At 42.8% G+C, this 17,427-nt stretch overlaps 1 protein-coding gene across 2 annotated transcripts; it reads right to left on the bottom strand.

Moving 5' to 3' along the window:
• Positions 1-288: 288 nt before the first annotated feature.
• LOC115825364 (TBC1 domain family member 20) lies at positions 289-15,106 on the bottom strand. 2 transcript variants are annotated; one of them, XM_030789186.1, is made up of 8 exons: positions 15,017-15,106; positions 14,070-14,255; positions 13,489-13,569; positions 13,137-13,323; positions 11,968-12,069; positions 9,109-9,250; positions 4,506-4,690; positions 289-608 (listed from the first exon to the last, which is right to left on the bottom strand). In XM_030789186.1, the coding sequence occupies exons 1-8, from the start codon at positions 15,096-15,098 to the stop codon at positions 350-352; spliced, it is 1,224 nt and encodes a 407-aa protein (XP_030645046.1). In that variant the 5' UTR covers positions 15,099-15,106; the 3' UTR covers positions 289-349. The 2 variants fall into 2 exon arrangements, with proteins under 2 accessions (XP_030645046.1, XP_030645047.1); XM_030789187.1 differs by lacking the exon at positions 15,017-15,106 and adding an exon at positions 14,384-14,473.
• Positions 15,107-17,427: the final 2,321 nt, after the last annotated feature.

Raw genomic sequence — 17,427 nt, 5'->3', positions numbered from 1 at the left:
TCCACGCTGAGGGCATTCAGCAGAGAAAAAAAACAAAACAAAACACAGTCAGTTAATAATTTGTGCTTCTGCTGCTGTACGGAACACACTACCAGCACATTTTTCTCAGATTTCTGCTGATGAGTCAGCATTCACAAACGCTTATCATCAGAGGAAAAAAAAAAAAAAAAACCCAAAAGAAAAACAACAACCTTCTTCTACCAGTCCAAATATTAGCTCAAGACGAATCTATAAATAAACGTTTTTTTCTAAATAAATAAACGACGTGTCTTCTCTGTTTCTCGACTCTTTTGTCCGAAAGGCCGTTGACATAGTCATGTCCGGTTGCTGCAGCGACAGAGGCGTCGCGTCAGAAGAGCCGGAGGAGAAATTCCGGGGCCCAATCCATGGCGGTCTGGGCGACGGCCAAAGCTGCCGCCCCCAGCGTGGCCGAGATGCCCCAAACGGCCATTTTGATGAGCTGCTTGGTGGCAGTGGGCGTGGCACTGGTGGGCGTGGGCAGGGCCAGGTGGGTGCTATGACGCTTGCGGAGCTGTTGACGCAGAATGGAATCCGGACGCTGGCGCAGCGTGGTTATCTGGAATTCTTTAAAGGAGCTGAAGGCAATGCTGGGAAAAGAGCAGTACATACTGGTTTTATTGGGAGGGCTAGTGAAGACAGAGGGAGAAAAGTGAGCGAGAGAAAGACAGAAAGGCAGATAAACGGATAGAGAGGTATAGGAAGAAAAGATGGAGAGACAGATAAACAGAGAGTACTAGAGCAGGGGATGAAATCTGGAACGTTCTGCTAAAACACAGGAAAGACATGTGGCCTCTCTAAAGAAAGACTGATCGAGTTCAATTTGAAAACGAGTTTGCCTTACAACTACAACATGTCAGTGTCACACACACACACACATACACACGCACACACATACACACGCACACACACACACACGCGCACACACACACACACGCACACACACACACACGCACACACACACACACACGCACACTCTCTTTCATAACAGTGTGGGGAAAAACATCATTTAAAAAAAAAATCATAAAATATTCACTTCCTTTTCATTATCATCCCTCTGGAAGAAGCGTAAACATGAAACACAAATGCTTCTCTCTCTCTCTGTCTGATTAAACACTGCCACACAGAAGAGAGAGCATGGAAGAAAAAAATCCAAAGTATACTGCAGGAGAAAAAAGTACCATAGTCTAACACCTTGGGCGTAGAGGTTGGGGGCTTAGCATTTTTAATACTTCATTCTTTCAATCCTCTCTTTTTTTTTTTTTTTCTTCCTGCATCCTTCCATCCATCCCTCTCTCATTAACAGATGCAGCTAAGGCAGCAGAGCTGAAAATAGCTGACAGGTAACGACAGAGCAATTAACTTTTAAACTTTCCCTTTACTGCTATAAAGCCCAGAGACAGAGTCTCTCTTGCTCTCTCTATACTGATGAGAAGTCACCTCTACACAGACCTGGACCATTCCAGCCAGTGTGAAAACCAGTACGGAACACACAGGACGCCAGACTTTCGCCCAGTCATTTCTGCCCAGCCAGTCCCTCCGTCACGTGGCAACTCCGTCATATTAAATTAATTAAGTTAATTTAACCCATCCAACACACCAGAAGTGAACACACAACAGCAACACTCCAGTCACAAGCCCGGTTCTCTAACCTTTAGACCATGGCAGCACTGACTGTCACAGGCGTCCTTGACTACTGACAGGGCCAATCGGACGGTTCTTCCCAGTGCCAGCTGAGTAGCACCATCGAGCTGACGTGACAGGCCTGGAAGACAGGACAATGCTTTTCACTGGACAATACCCTGCTACCACGCAGGAGGCTGATCTTAGCGAGCTCCGGCAAGCAGAGCGACTCCCCCTGTGTTCGGGCTGTGTTCTCTCAGACTCCCGGTCAGTGCTGGTACGTGTGCGGCACAGCTGGAAGTCTAATTCACCTTCAGTGTTCAGTAGCATTGCCTGCAGGGCTAGTGTTATTACACCAGGTTCAAATGCATCGCTCCCTGTGGTCTGTGTCTGAACACAGTGGCGCTTTAGACAAAACCTGTCTGCGATCCTCAGTGTTCTGGCCTCTGTCTGAGAGGCTCTGTGAATCTATTAAAGCATCCGTTTATTTGTGGTGTGTGTGAGTATCAGTATGTTAGTGTGTGGGTGTAACAGAGAGTGAGACAATTGTGACGTGTGTGGGTATGTATATCTATATATTTGTCTGAGTGAGTGAGTGAGTGAGTGAGAGTGAGTGAGAGTGAGAGAGAGAGAGAGAGAGAGAGAGAGAGAGAGAGAGAGAGAGTTTGTGTGTATCTGGAGGGCTTGTGTGAGTCATGGACAGTGTCCTGCTGACCTACTGGTATGAGCTCTTTCTGTTTTTCATATCACTGAGAGCTGATCATTCTAGGGCAATGTGACTCACCACACACACACACACACACACACACACACACACACACACGCACAGCTTACACACACAGGCACACAAGCGCTGAGTCACAATTACAGAGAAAAACAAAAAAAAAGAAAAGGCATCACATGTACACTAATATGTGTATGTGTGTGTTTAGATTCTTTATCATCTGACTCAGCAATATCTCCTGACCGTGCACACACACACACACACACACACTCACAGACACAGTGTGTCACAGTCGCTGACATATGCACTGTAGAGAGAGGTGGAGATACACTCTAGGAACGACTTTTAAAAGAGTATTTCTCATCAGAGAGAGAGAGTCTGACTCCTGCCGCCAGATTAAAGATGTGCCTGAGGTGATATCAGAGTCACATAGCGCGACACACACACACACACACACACACACAGGTGGGAGTGTTTTTTAAAGAGGCAATCAAAAGCTTCTCCTACTTGATTACTCAAGGTTCTTTTTTTTTAATGCTCTATTTTAAACATACAGAATTAAAAAAAACAAACAAAAAAACAGGCAATTTGCAACAGGCTGCCCTGATAAGAAGAAACAGAAAAAGAGAAGGAAGAAGAAAAATTAGAATAAAAAGAGGAAAAGGAAAATGGAGGAGAAGAATGCAATCTCAGCTGTGGTTTTTTTTAAAGGTGCAGTTCCATTCACAGTAACTCGCAAGAACAAATCCCTCAGGGTGGGAGAGAGAGAGAGAGAGAGAGAGAGAGAGAGAGAGAGAGGGATGAAGGGAGAGAGGGAGGGAGTGCATTGCAGGAACATTAGTGAAGAATATTTGGGGGTCAATGCCGTTTGGGCCAGACCGCACCTCCCCTCATTACGACACGCTCCCCGGGTCAGGCCGACACAATAGAGCCAAAGATCAAAGGTCAAAGCCCTGGAGTGCATGTTCATTTCATCACCTGGAAGAACAATGGAGTGGGTCGCACGCACCCCCCCTACGCACACACACACACACACACACACACACACACACGCACACGCACACGCACAACCTCCTCCTCCCCTCCTCCAAAGGGACCACAGATGCTTGAGGGGAGACGGGAGGGGGGCGTGGTTTATGCAGATGAGGTAGGCACATTATTACTCTGAGGCTGACTGTATGTATGAGAGAACCGCCCGATGTCAGGGAGTCTACTGCAGCAGCATCAGGTCAAAAAGAAAAGGGAAAAAAAAAAGAGAGAGGGAAAGAAATAAAACAACCTCTTCCTCCTTCTCCTCTCTTTTCTTTTTTTTTTTTTTTTGCATCTTATCCCTCTTTCCTCTCCTCTTCTCTCCTAATCTAAGGCAGACAGAAGACTTGGGGAGATGTAAAATGAAGCTGATTTCTGCTCCGATGGCTTTTTGGCCGCGGCGGGAGGTTATAACGGAGGGGAAATATGCCTTCCTGATGCATTAATGACTTCCCGTTGAGTGTGATAACATCATAAAAGAGAGTCTACCTGTGACAGAGGAGCCATCTCCAAAACTCAATCGCGGCACTGACGGCTACAGTTTCCCTACAAAGCCCTGAGATTCTGACAGCTCAACGCTTCAAAATGTCACAATGGGCCAATCTCTAGAAATCAGCTGTGTGTACGTGTGTGTGTGTGTGTGTGTGTGGAGGACCCTGAAATTACAAACTCTATACACTCTGAAGAAGACCATGAAATTACATGCTCTATAGTTCCATCTAGTGGACACAAGAGAGAAAGAATGTATTTCTAAAAGACAACAAGCCATCTCTCTCTCTCTCTCTCTCTCTTTTAAGAGTTTTTCAGAACACTGGATCTGGATTTGAATCATTAGGTATCTCGGAAAATATTCTTTAGTTTCAAATTCACATTCAACTTCCAAAGTTCTAGGAGCTCAATCTGATGTGAGTTTAAAAGTAGAGCAGTACAAAATGAACCTCTATATTCTAAAATACATCATATCCCTCCCACCATCCACCAAGCAACCTATCCATCCATCAATCCATCCATCCATCCATCCATCCATCCATCCATCCATCCATCCATACATCCATTCATCCATCCATCCGCCTGTCTGTCTGTGGGCAGTGCAGGTGGGTTGCAGGCTGACCTGTGTCTACGCTGGAGGGCGGCGCTCTGGGCCAGTTGGGTGGGGGGACACTGGGTGAAGAGGTTCTGAGCGCGGGTGACCAGAGCTTCATAGGGCAGATCCTGGGGAATCTGAGACAGCAGGTGATGGACACTGGCCATGTCACAGTCAGTGCTCATGACCTCCTCTGACCTGTGTAACACAATCTACAGAGAGAGAGAGAGAGAGAGTGACTGAGTGTCGGTTTTAAACCATACTTATGACATAAAATTACATATCCATACAAAACTTGCCATTTCAGTACTGACATGTGTGAGCTGATGAATGACATCCCAAACAGTTTTAGCTCCTAACACTTTCTATGAGCTCAGTAAAGGCCAAATGACACCTCACGCTGCCTGTGTAGCTTTCACAGTGTGGAGCAGCTGCCTGCATAGTGCTGGAAAGCACCAGAGCAAGGCAGAGAACTCTGGGTGGTGTTAATACTGAGCTCTGGAGAGAACTCTAAGTAGTGTTAATACTGCCCTCTGTGCAGCAGCCAAAACACAACTCTCAGCAGATACCGCAAACTGCACAAGGACAATTACTGGTTGTGGGAGTTTCGCCGTAAAACTTTTAACAAGCAAAAATTGGCGGTGACAGTTAAGTTGGCAAATGAACTTGTTGTTTGTTACATTTGTAATAACTTATTAGGTCTGACTGTTCTAAAGGTGATGTTACAATGTTGTAACATCTGAATAACCTGCTACATTTGTAATAACGTGTTACATTTGACTGTTACAATGTTGCTATGCTCCTGCAGCTTTGCCAGCTGTGACAATAAGTGAATTGACTGTTTTACAGTGTGTGCAGACTGCAGACTGAGAATCATTATCTTCTCTGACAGTTTAACGCTCTCAGTTTAGCATTGCTATGATTCCACTACACTGAGAACACTTCAAACAGCAAATAACCCACTACCGGCTGTAGTCAACTCTCATTACAATAACGATTAAAATTTCACGAGTAACTGAAATATTGGCTTTGTTTTGACAGCGCTGTGACAGATCATGGCCAGTAGCTCAAACTTAATAGACGTCCGATGGTTTGTTCACTTTCTGTCAGGGCTAACAGACACTACCTGTCAGATTGAAACATCTAACTCCCTCACCTGTGTGATATAAATGGGATAGAATAATACACTGACTGTACTCACACTATAACATCGACAGCACATCCACACCACACATACACACATGGATACAGATACATACACACACACACACACGGAGAGAGAGAGAGAGAGAGATACAAGAGAAAGATACAAACAAAAACACATGCATGCACACACAGATACAAACACCACAGGTATACACACAAACACAAAAACACACAAACACACACAGATACATGAATGCAGATAATGTTATTCAACATAAGCGTTAATGGTCTAAATGTTCAGTCTAATTAAGGCCATCTACACTCAAGCCTGATGAGAGAGAGAGAGAGAAAAAGAGAGAGAGAGAGAGAGAGAAAGAGAGAGAGAGAAATAGATAGCGAGGAAAACACAGGAGGACCCAGAATCCATTTTAGTCACTGACTCCTTGCCTTAAAATTATATCCTTTTTCACACACACACACACACACACACAAACAAAAAAAAAAAAAGTCCAACTCAAATCCCCAATTAGGTAGAGTGGTTGTTTGAGGCCAGTGGTACATTCAAAGAGTGAAGGCCCAGTGCTGCCACGGCTGCAGTAAGCGGCAGGCTGAACTACATTTCCTGTCTGCTTTGTTATCCTGACTTCAAAAGGCCCTGGCTCCCCTCTGGTTCTCCTCGCCGTATCTAACAGGGAATAGGCTTATGGATGGAGAAGAAAGAAGGCATTTAAAGTAATCCAGCACAAACACAGCCAGTCCTGCATCACATACTCTCTAGTGAGTTCATTAGAGTTGTTTAATTAACTGGTCTCGCTACAACAAAGCGCCCTGGATTCAAGCATTAGACGGGGAGGGAGACAGGAAAAAAAAAAAACAAAAAAACAAAAACAAAAACAAAAAAAAAAACAGCAAAACACACACACACACACACTCTTCATTTTCTCTCCCTCTCTTTGAAACAACTTTTTTTGTTTTCCTGTTGATGAGCCAACTACCCTCTCAATAAGCAACATTTACAAATGTTAAGAGGGGAAAATAATAATTGGGAACAGTATTTCCTTTTGTTTTTTTGCCAAGATATTAATTTTAATACGAAACGCCTGGTTCAACTGTTGGTTTTGGCTAGAAAAAAATGGTGCCGAATTTGCATTGAGCTCAGAATAAAAATGTGCTGTTAGAATTACTGTCGGTTACGGACTGTACTTTCGTCTTTGAAAAGGTATTTCCAGACCGTCTTTTCTGTCGCACCCCAAAACACGACTTCTTCGAAGAAACGACCCAATATTTCAAACCTACAGGGAAGGGTTCAAAGGTCTGAGTCCACTACCAAGAACTGTTTGTAATTTTAACATTTATACAAAACTAACACATATTATTAATCAAATTGTATTTCACTAATGTGTGTCAAAACAGATTTGTTAGAATATACTGAAAGTCTCCACGTTTGATACGTCCCCTGTTTGCCTCAATAGTAACTTGCCCTCTGTCTGGCATTGATTCTACAGGTTTTTGTTTGCATTGGAGAATCCATGTTATTCCAGCTCTCACTTAGGGCATCCCAGGGAGAGTCTCACAGAGCAACAGTACATTTCACCTTTGACCTTTTCACATGTTCCCAAGGTGTTTTATGGGGGATGACTTTTGGAGGGTAAAGCCAATTTGGATTTCAACGCTGTCCTGCTGGAAAATGAATCCCCTTTCCACAAAACTTTAAACCAGAGAGGGAGCCATGCTTCTGAACAACAGAGTCGTACTTCTCTTTGGTCAGCGTGTAGTCGATCCCGTGTGAGCCGCCAACTCGACAACAGGTGAAACATCCTTACAGTTGAATATTTCCACAGGTGGCCTTGAACACAAGTTTTATACACTGTTGTTTAAAACTCTGCAGAGGCCATCTCCTCACATTACCTCTCCAGCTGCCACCGTAAACTCCAATTTGTAGCTGATCTGTGAACAAGACTTTCCTTCTGTCCTAAAAAGTGAAATTATGTCATTGTATGGCCCATGCAAAAAAAAAAAAAAAGAAAAAAATTGGAAACTGCTACTCTCCCTTTGACCAATCATCTTCTGACTGCACTATTGTGTTCTATTTGACCATATGTACTATTTGACTGTACTCTCTCATAACCATGTCAGCCTGATAGTCTGGTCTTCTGATCACGTGGTCACTTTAGGTCTGTCTGGTCTTGCTTTGGTTGAACAAAATCTCCTCAGTGTGTGTTGTACTGGCTCCTTACAAACTCACAACATAGCCGCAAATTGGTGCTGGGGTCGTTTTTAAGCACTCAGGAGATCAATTTGGCCTCAAACCACTTCACAAAGCTCCTTTGACATCATTTAAAAAAAAACCCAAAACAACAAAAAACAAAAAAGCTGGGAAACATTATTTAACAGAAGTCCTTCTTTAAAGTCAAACCACTGCCAGCAACAAAAACAATCCACTCCCTGTGTATAAGGGGCACACACGTGTTGTCCATCAGAATGAAACATACAGCATCAGAATTACTGAAGGGAAAAAAAAAACCTCAGCAAAAGGTGTGTGAACAAGACATTCAGATATATTTCAATTTCATATGAGCACTTCCCAAAAAAACGAAATATCCTGATTTGTATCAGTTCCCAATAATGCATTCTTGAATAATGAGTAAGCAGTGTGAAAAAAAACAATATCTGTGGCTAAGTTTTTGATAAATGGTGAAATAAAAAGAGTGGTGGGCAGTGAACTGTACTGTACGTATTAGTTTAATGGGGCTGGGCTGAAAAGCACAGTGGAGGGTAGAAGGAAATGAGATTCATTTGAAGGTTTAATGGTTAAAGTATTTCTCTTTGCACACCGGAGACCTGAGACCAGCTCCCAGACTCATCACAGGCTGACTCACACATTATTTTATCACACCAGCTCACTCTCATGCACTCTTATTGTCTCTCACACCCACACACACACACACACACACACACACACACACGTACAGAAAAGGTCAGGCTTTGGCCCTTTGTGGCTGAATGGCTCAGAGACTAAATGAATAGAGTAAAGTGGGATAAAGGAGACAGGAGAGAGGGTAACAGAAAGAAAGAAAGAAAGAAAGAAAGAAAGAAAGAAAGAAAGAAAAAAAGAAAGCAAGCAAGCATGAGGGAGAGAAAGAAAAGCATAAGGGAGGATAGAGAAAGAGAGGAAGAGAAAGGTACTGAAAAAAAGAGAAGAAAGGGGGAGAGAGTAAGAGGAAAGAGACATATACAGAAAGGAGAGGAGGAAAGAGAGAGACAGAGAAAAGAGAGAGAGAGAGAAAGAAAAGAGTGAGACAGAGAGAGAGGGAGAGGGGGACAGAGAGAGAGAGGTAGAGAGAGAAAGAAAAGAGTGAGACAGAGAGAGAAAGAGAGGGGGACAGAGAGAGAGAGAGAGAGAGAGAGAAAGAGAGAGAGAGAGAGAGAGAGAAGAGAGAGAGAGAGAGAGAGAGATGGAGGAGAGAAAAACCAGAGTCCTTACCACTGCGGCGAAGTAGATGGGCATGAATGGGTGGGAGGCGAGGAAGAAGTCGTAGAGCCTCAGAACGTGCCGGAAATCAGAGAGGACATGCCCGTACCAAGTGATCAGCCAGCTGAGGGCAAAAATGGTGCCAACCTCTGCCCTGTTACCGAAGGAGACGAGACAAAACACGAAACACTCTCAGACACAAAGCGACAAGGCACTGAGGGGCAGAACGCCAACGAGAATGAGAACGTGTCCTCCTGTCCTAAGGAGCTTAAAAATCAAGCCATTTAAGGAGCACATGAAACCATTAAACATTCTCTGACCCCCAAAACATAAAGTCTGGAACCACTGTCTGGAGAGATGACTTCAGTCTCAAAAAATATTGAATATTTATATGCCACCAACCTGCAAAATTACACAAATATTCTTGCTTCGTTTGGAAACTTTATTTTAATAAAAACCCAAATATCAGTGAAGGTCATCTCCAGAGGATAACGAGAAGCTTCGCTGGTGAACCAACTCAAATGTGTTAATGTCAAATGTAACTAACAGTGCTTGCAGGCAACAAACACTGAGTATAAACCGAGTGTGAGAACAGAGTTTTCAGAGTGTTCTCTCTCTCTCTGAAGTTCTGAAAGTCCTCGGGTTTATAAAGTCTTAACTTTCCAGATTTGGCTGAAGTAAAAGCAACAGTACCTGAGTGGGGAGAGCCATTAAACCTGAGAATGTGGTGCTCAGCCAGACAAGACTTCCCGAGATGCCCGTATACAAAATTCATCACAGGGCTCTTATTCTCGTCATTTTAAATGACCTTCCATTAAAAAGAATTTCCTTTTATAACCACAGACGGGGGAGAGAAAGCGGCACGCAACACGCAGCCCTTTCAAGATGGCAAAACACACACACACAGACACTCACGCACACACACGGACAGACACACGCAGGGAGACACACAGACACACACACACACATGCAGAGAGAGAGAGACACACACACACAAAACCCAAAACACTGTGTGAATTATGCATGAAAAAATATCAGACCCTTGCTGCGTGTTTTGCACGTCACATTCAGCGGTGTGGTTTAAAAGTATTAGTGCTTTATACTTCTGAGAAGAACCATCAAAAACAGAAGAAAAAAAAAAAAGACTCCACATTTATACTTTATGTCTTTTTTTAAAGTCAAAATGTTTTCTCCCGGCTCTCCGACGCCAGACAGAGAAATGTTTTACACATTGTCAACGGTGTTTTCAGCGGTAAAGGACTCGGTACAGGATGTCACCGTCACGGCAGAGAGTCAGAAACACATTAGACACTTCTGTGACGACAAAGCATGATACTGAGACGAGAGACAGAGAAAGACAGAGAAACACAGAGAGAGAGACAGAGGGGAAGAGACAGAGAGACAGGCAGACAGAGATGAAAAGAGAGACAGAGGGGAAGAGACAGAGAGACAGACATACAGAGATGAAGAGAGAGACACAGGCAGAGAGAAAGAGAGAGATAGAGTTAGAGAGAGAGAGACAGACAGACATAGACAAAGGGAGTAGGGACACAGTATGATCTAGTATCTCTTGCAGTCACTGAGTGTTGATTATAAAATTGCGCTGTCTATAAAAGTCCTGTTTCAAACCTGCAATGTAATGTCACAAGCTCAAAAAGATCCCTGAAAACATTTCTGAATAATTAATCTAATATTTCCAGTTAGTTTGCATTACGCCAAAAAAGGCCCCGCTTGGCTTTAGGTTTAAATGTCATTTTGTCATGTGGATTTGTGTTTGGAAAGGCCTCCCCCCCAGCTCTGAGATGCTGATAAATGAATTTTCACAAAGTAACCAGTGACTTTTCAGTGCAAACACAATCCAGTGTTTTTCTACCTGTCCTCCTCTTTCTCATTTGGCTTAAATTGGACAAATACCGCTGGCTCGGGCGCCGCCATGGCAACACGGGCGGGAAACGATCAGCGTGATGGATTTTGCCCATTTCTCTTGGTTTCAGAGTCGATTGTAATTAATATCTTGCCACAGCCCAGTTATCTGTTACTGCTGGGGAATGTATATTACCGATGCAGCGTAAATAAATAAATAATTAAATAATTAAATAAGAAGAAACCAAAAAACAAATGCACTCTGCTGCCCTCTACAGGAGACACGGTGAATTAACTAATATCCTCCATAATTTAGGAAAACAAAAGGAAAGCTCCTAGATATGGCTCAATACAATAGGTTTACACAAATACCAGCGAGATTTCACATTCCATTCCTCATTAGGTAGCATTTATAAACTGTTTTTAGGTGACCTGATTTCTCACTTGTACAAAAAAGCGTTTCTTTATTCTTGGATGGGCTGGTCTCAGGAAAACAGGACAAGTGTGAAAGTACCAGTTTCTAACAGAAGTTTCTTTTTGGACTTTGATATAACCCCGTTGCAGAGGAACACAGATATTTGAGTTTGAATTAGGACGATTATGATTACGTAAGGTCATTTAAACACTATATGACGTTGGCCACCGAGCAACAAAGACATCTTGACTGAAATCATCTGTTAATTCCCATTTTCAGAAACTGGCCCAAAGGTCACAGAGGATATGCGCTGTGTGTTGTTCTCTGTTCGTTTATCAGTCTTTAAATGCAAAATCAATAGACGAGATCCGTGTTAGAACCGTATACTCCCCAAAAAATCCGTTTTGTTCAGTAATTCCTGATTCAGAACCCAAGTCAGGTTCTCGCACAGCAAAAACAGCACTCCTTCATGAACCCAACCCCCCCCCCCCTTCCACCCTCCCAAAATGTATATGTGGGCCCCTAGTATCTCTCTCTGGATCCTTAACGACGGAAAAAAAAAGTCTGTGAACAGAGATCAGTTACGTACATACCTGACCATAAAGTCATGCAGCTCTGGTTGGACCTGCTCCAGGATCGGCATCAGATAGTTAAGGATGTGTTTGGTGCTGTCCATTGTTGGGTCCATAAAATCTCTGCAGTAACAGAAAACAATGCGCACATGATATGTAAATATGTGTAAACGTGGAGCTGTGGACATACACAAATGCAATTTTTTTTTCTCCCTCTTCTGTTTCTTTTTCCCTTTTTTTTGAGGCAGAAAGTGGCGATATTTTTAAAATCCTTTTTCACCCAATTCGGAATGACCGATTCCCTTTGCGTTCATGAGTCTACGCGGACACGTCACGACCCCTGCTGCGGCATTCTGGGTAGGGTAACGGTTTGCGCCTGCCTCTTTAGATGGCCCCTGTGTGAGGGTGAAGGTCCATGCCATCCTCCTAGACTAATCTCATGTTAAGAAACACTGAAGTGCAATGATGGGAATGCCATGAGTCCTGTGTCCAGCTGACCCGCCCAGAACCAGGCCACATGCGTTCTTAACGACCCAGCTGTTGGTAATACTGGGATTTTGTACTGGGAACTCATTGATTGGCCAACTAAACTGTTGCATCACTATTTATTTATTTGTCTGTCAAACTAGGTTCTATAATTGAAATCAATATGTAATATTGCGTATTAAATGAAAATCTGCCATAACAAAGATCAACAGGCTGACTGTGCTTACTACACTGTTAACACATTTCTCCATTGTGGAGAAACAACTTGTTACTCAATCCTGCTCATTACCCAGTTTTTTCAACACAGCCACAAATGTGTGTCAATGGTGAGCATGATTACCCAAACAGATCGCGTAACTGCCCTGTTCTGGGCTTAGACTAATGCGTTTGACTCTGGTCACTGTGAGCTTATTGGCTGCTTAATCTACTGATGCAGGGCGCTTTTCAAAAGATGAAATTTTCAGGTTTGCAAGACAATTCAGTCAATACCTTAACAATTTGGCACTGCATGTCAAAAAACACATTGTGTTGGACAATCCTGAATTTAATGTGTTTACTAAAAAATCATACTGTCAAGTGAGAAACTGTGATTTGTAAAATACCCCGCAGAATGTGTGAACTCACATAAACACATAAAACTCACGGAAGGTTTTAAAGTGAACGTTTTTGGAAAACCGTTGACATAGATAACTGTATCTTCCTACCTGAGATGGTGATTGGACAGTTTCTCGACCAGAGCTAAAGTCATTCTCTCTCCCACCACCAACAAGAAAGTGACCACGATGTCATGGTAACCCTGGTAGTAATGCAGCTGGGGGTTTCGGCGTAAAATGTCCAGGATGATGTCAATCAATTGCTCTTGTAGAACCTCCCTCTCATCCACACGCATTCCTGATGAGAGAGAGAGAGAGAGAGAGAGAGACAGAGAGAGAGAGAGGTAGAGACACAGGGACAGAGAAAACTAAAGGATAAAAGAGCCTCAGAGAGCAAAGTTTTGCTGGACATGCACGTGCAGTGTTGTGTGATACACACTCCTAACCAGCGAGAGAAAAATACCTCTTGGGAAACGCCGCATTGACCTCCTGACGTCCAGCAGGACCTGGTTATAGTCTTTGTGATTTTCCCTGACATCTTTACCTAGGCGTTACCAAAAAATAAATAAACAAATAATAAATAAATAAATAAATAAATATAAAACTTGTATAGGACGGTTAAAGTTCTATAGTTATGTAAGAGGTAACAAAGTGTCAATGGAATTTTCTGGGAGCGCAAATAATGATAATGATGCAAAAAACATGTTCCAAAGACAAACTTAGGCCTGGTTTTCATGAGAGAGAAGACATGTTCAGCCCACGCCAGTTCAATAAGAAAACAAAATCCATCATATCAAGTAAGCTCATCAGGAGAACAGGTGAGCTGTGGTTTTAACAAATTATGGGGAAAAAGAATTCACAATTCACATAAACTTCTGTGGCTTGACTTTGTTTCCTAAATGTATTAAAAATTCCAGTGTGTCTGCCTGTGTCCTCTGAACTCTCTCACCCCCCCCCCCCCCCCCCCACCCCCACCCCCACCCCACACACTCTCTCTCTCTCTCTCTCTCTCTCTCTCTCACACACACACACACACACACTTACCGGGTTTTGCTGGCAAATTGTACACATTAACACTGAGGAGTTTGGGCCACACTTTCCTTCTGATATCGTCTGTCAATAAACCGCCTTCAGTGACAGCGGCCCTCCGCAGGGTCTCAATGCCCACCGGATCACTGTTCAGAGCCTGGTGGATGTCCACTAACTTTTGCTTCTTCAGGGACACATGCTCTGAGAGAACAAGACAACAGGTTGAGTGTGAGAGTGTGTGTGTGTCCACGGCACATTAAAAGTTTAGTCGAGCCAGCAAAACAACGCAAACTAAACCAGACTCCTACTTGAAGTTTTCCCAGACTTACCTCCGAGTTTTTTCTGTCCCTGTGTGAAAGTTTTTCGTTGTGTCAAAGTCATCTCTACAGCTGCACATAATCAGGTCTCTTCGTTTAAAAGCCTGATTAGATTATGGTGACAAACACTGCTATACAACATCCAAATGCCTCAGATACCCGAATGCCTGCGTGTCGTACGTGGCACTGGTATGGTTTTTCCCTATTGTAATGATATGAATTGCTTCAGAATGGACTGCCAATCAAAAATCATATCTAAATCCCTACTGGTTGAAACTAGTGTGACGCGCGGGCAAATCCACGGTTGGGCTTTGTAAGGCACCCAATAATGAACGCTCAGGGTAGAGATTTGACACCAAGACGGAGACTCAAATTAAACTGTCTGGCGTGCTAAAATACATTTTAATTGCTCGGAAACAAATCACTTTTTAACATGACTGAGCGATTCGTTAAACAAATTGACTCAGATATGTCCACGTAGCATAGGGCGCAGTCAACGCAACACACGTTCAGCATAAACGTTACAACTCTAACAACACGAGCGACAGTTCATCTTAAAATCAGTTTAACCACGGAATCTAAATTAAATCTTATCATTTCAGCTAAAATTGATGTGTACAGATACAGAAAGAGCAGATTTGTTACCTTCATGTCTCCGACCGTTCGCGTTCCCTGTCGCCCGAGAACCATTTGCTATTTGTTGGTGGCGCTTCTTCCCTTTTTTCATAGCTTTTGAAGTTACAGGTTTTTAAAGTACAAACATTTCTGTTTCAGACATAAACTGATCCACTGTTAACTTTAAACTTCCATGTTTGAATGGGATTTAAAGTTAGTAGTCACCGCGCTGGCGAGAGGTACTGCAAGCAACCGTCAGCTGTCACAAATGCCTTCCTCCCATTGGTTACAAAGACCAGCCGGTAAACCAACCTTGACTGTGGAAATTAGGGCGTTTACCTGTAATTTGATAGGTCTAACTTCCATTCAAACCCGAGGCTATTGGTTAATTTTTCTGTCACGGTTATCAGCTGGGAAACGTGCTCGTATTTACTTTCTGACTGTAGTTCGTAACAGATAGATAGTTGACTTTATTAATACCCGGAGCGATATTAAATCGTCATAGCAGCCAGATACATTAAAATACAAATGACAACAGGTACATGAACACACAGCAGCTGTGATGAATCAACAGTAAGACTAGTGAATGGATACGTGGGGATATTGGTCATAAGTAAGATACAGATGAAGGCAGAAAGTGCTGCAGATTAATAACGTCCAGATACAATCGAAGTTGTAGTGTGCAAACAGCGCAGTGATTAGAATAGTAAATAATAAATAAATCAAGAGGTAAATCCCAGTTTAAAAGCAGTCCTGAAATATTCAAATGATCAGATATATTCAAGTGTTCTGGTAGTCCTGATGTGCAAAGAACAGAGCGTTAAGAATGAATAGTAGCCTACAGCAAGTTTAGCCCACAAGCAGTTCAATGTCAACAGACCTGGCAAAAGCAAGTGAACTGTAAAGTTTGATAGCACCCGGCAGGAATGGCCTCCTGTATCACTCCTTTACACACGGGGGTTAAATAAGTCTGTTGCTAAAGGTGCTCTTTGGCTTGGCAACCGTGTTGTGGCATTACTGTTGAAGGTTCGCCAGCAGTTTTGCCAGCATTCTGTCCTCCACTATCTCCTCCAGTGTGACCAGCTAGGATCCAGTGACAGACCCAGCCTTCTTTATGGGTTTGTTCAGTCTGCTGGTGCCGTTTGCTGCGATGCCTTCCCAGCACACTACAGCATAGAAGTTGGTGCTAGCAACAACAGACTGGTAGAACATGTGGAGCATCTTGTTGCAAACATTGAAGGACCTGAGGACTTCTCAGGAAGCAAAGCCGGCTCAGGCCCTTCTTATAGGGCTTTAAGGCTTACATTGCTTTTAATACAGTAATTTACAGCTTGTATAACCATATATATTTTGTAGTCACAAAGACATTTTAGATTGGATAGGTTTCATGTGGTTGACACTTTTTTTTTGGGGGGGGGATATATATATATATATATATATATATATATATATATATATATGTATGTATAAGCGACTCCCCGATTTCCAGCTGTTAACAGGTCTACTGAAAAATTATGAAATTATGACTTAGGACTGTTCCAGTCAAGACCCTGCAATGAAAACAGTATGAATGATTTTTTCTTAATTTATCCATGGATTAGAAAAAAGGAACACATGAAATACGAACATTTTTGCAATTTATGTTCTGTACACTGAGGTGTAATTTTCGCTTACAGGTTTACTGCGCAAGAAGCTACAGGTCTCCCAGTCTCAATGAACTGATCAAAGTAACGTGTCATTTTGCCAAGAGAAATTGTCAAACCTCACCAAATTCAGCTCGGAATTAAGTGACTTTGGCAACAGATATTCTAGGCATTTAGGACTTCTATGTCCTAAATGGGAGCACTCACAGCCGCAACACATTTTGATTTTACAGCACTGACAGTAAGGTGAATTTTACACTGAGAAACTTCTCAAAGCAGAGGAGCATTTTTTATCAAGTATGGTTTCTCCCTTAGCAGGAGTGACGTAAAACTAAATTTCGTACACGTGCTATCCTAAATCATAACCGTCGCCGAGAAGAAAAGGCTGGGAGGTTGACTATTACATAGCCCCGAGTTTCCCCAGGGTGATAAGTGATTTCATTTACGATATATTCCTATATAGGCTATATCTCATGAACGTGTTTAGCTTTCAGCTATAATTGGTCTATGATGTTTTACCACGTCGTAGTGACTATCGCATCGTCCTGTATTTATATTAATACTACCATATTACCTTATAATGCCACCTTCAGAAAAGTGAGTACATTCTTATTATGGCTAGATTTAATAAGATCCATTGTGTGCCAGTTACTATACTGGAGTACTACTGTACCTCTAGTAGCTACGTTTCTTCGTGCATTTGCGCAACATCTACGCAGCGGCTGCTCAGCTACGACATTCGTCAACACACCCCTTACAACCACAAATTACAGTACTGATCACAAAGATAAACGAAAC

Source organism: Chanos chanos, chromosome 12 (assembly GCF_902362185.1).
Source record: "Chanos chanos chromosome 12, fChaCha1.1, whole genome shotgun sequence".
Taxonomy (NCBI): domain Eukaryota; kingdom Metazoa; phylum Chordata; class Actinopteri; order Gonorynchiformes; family Chanidae; genus Chanos; species Chanos chanos.
Note: the sequence above shows the minus strand (reverse complement) of the source record. Positions and strands in the feature narration are given on the sequence as shown.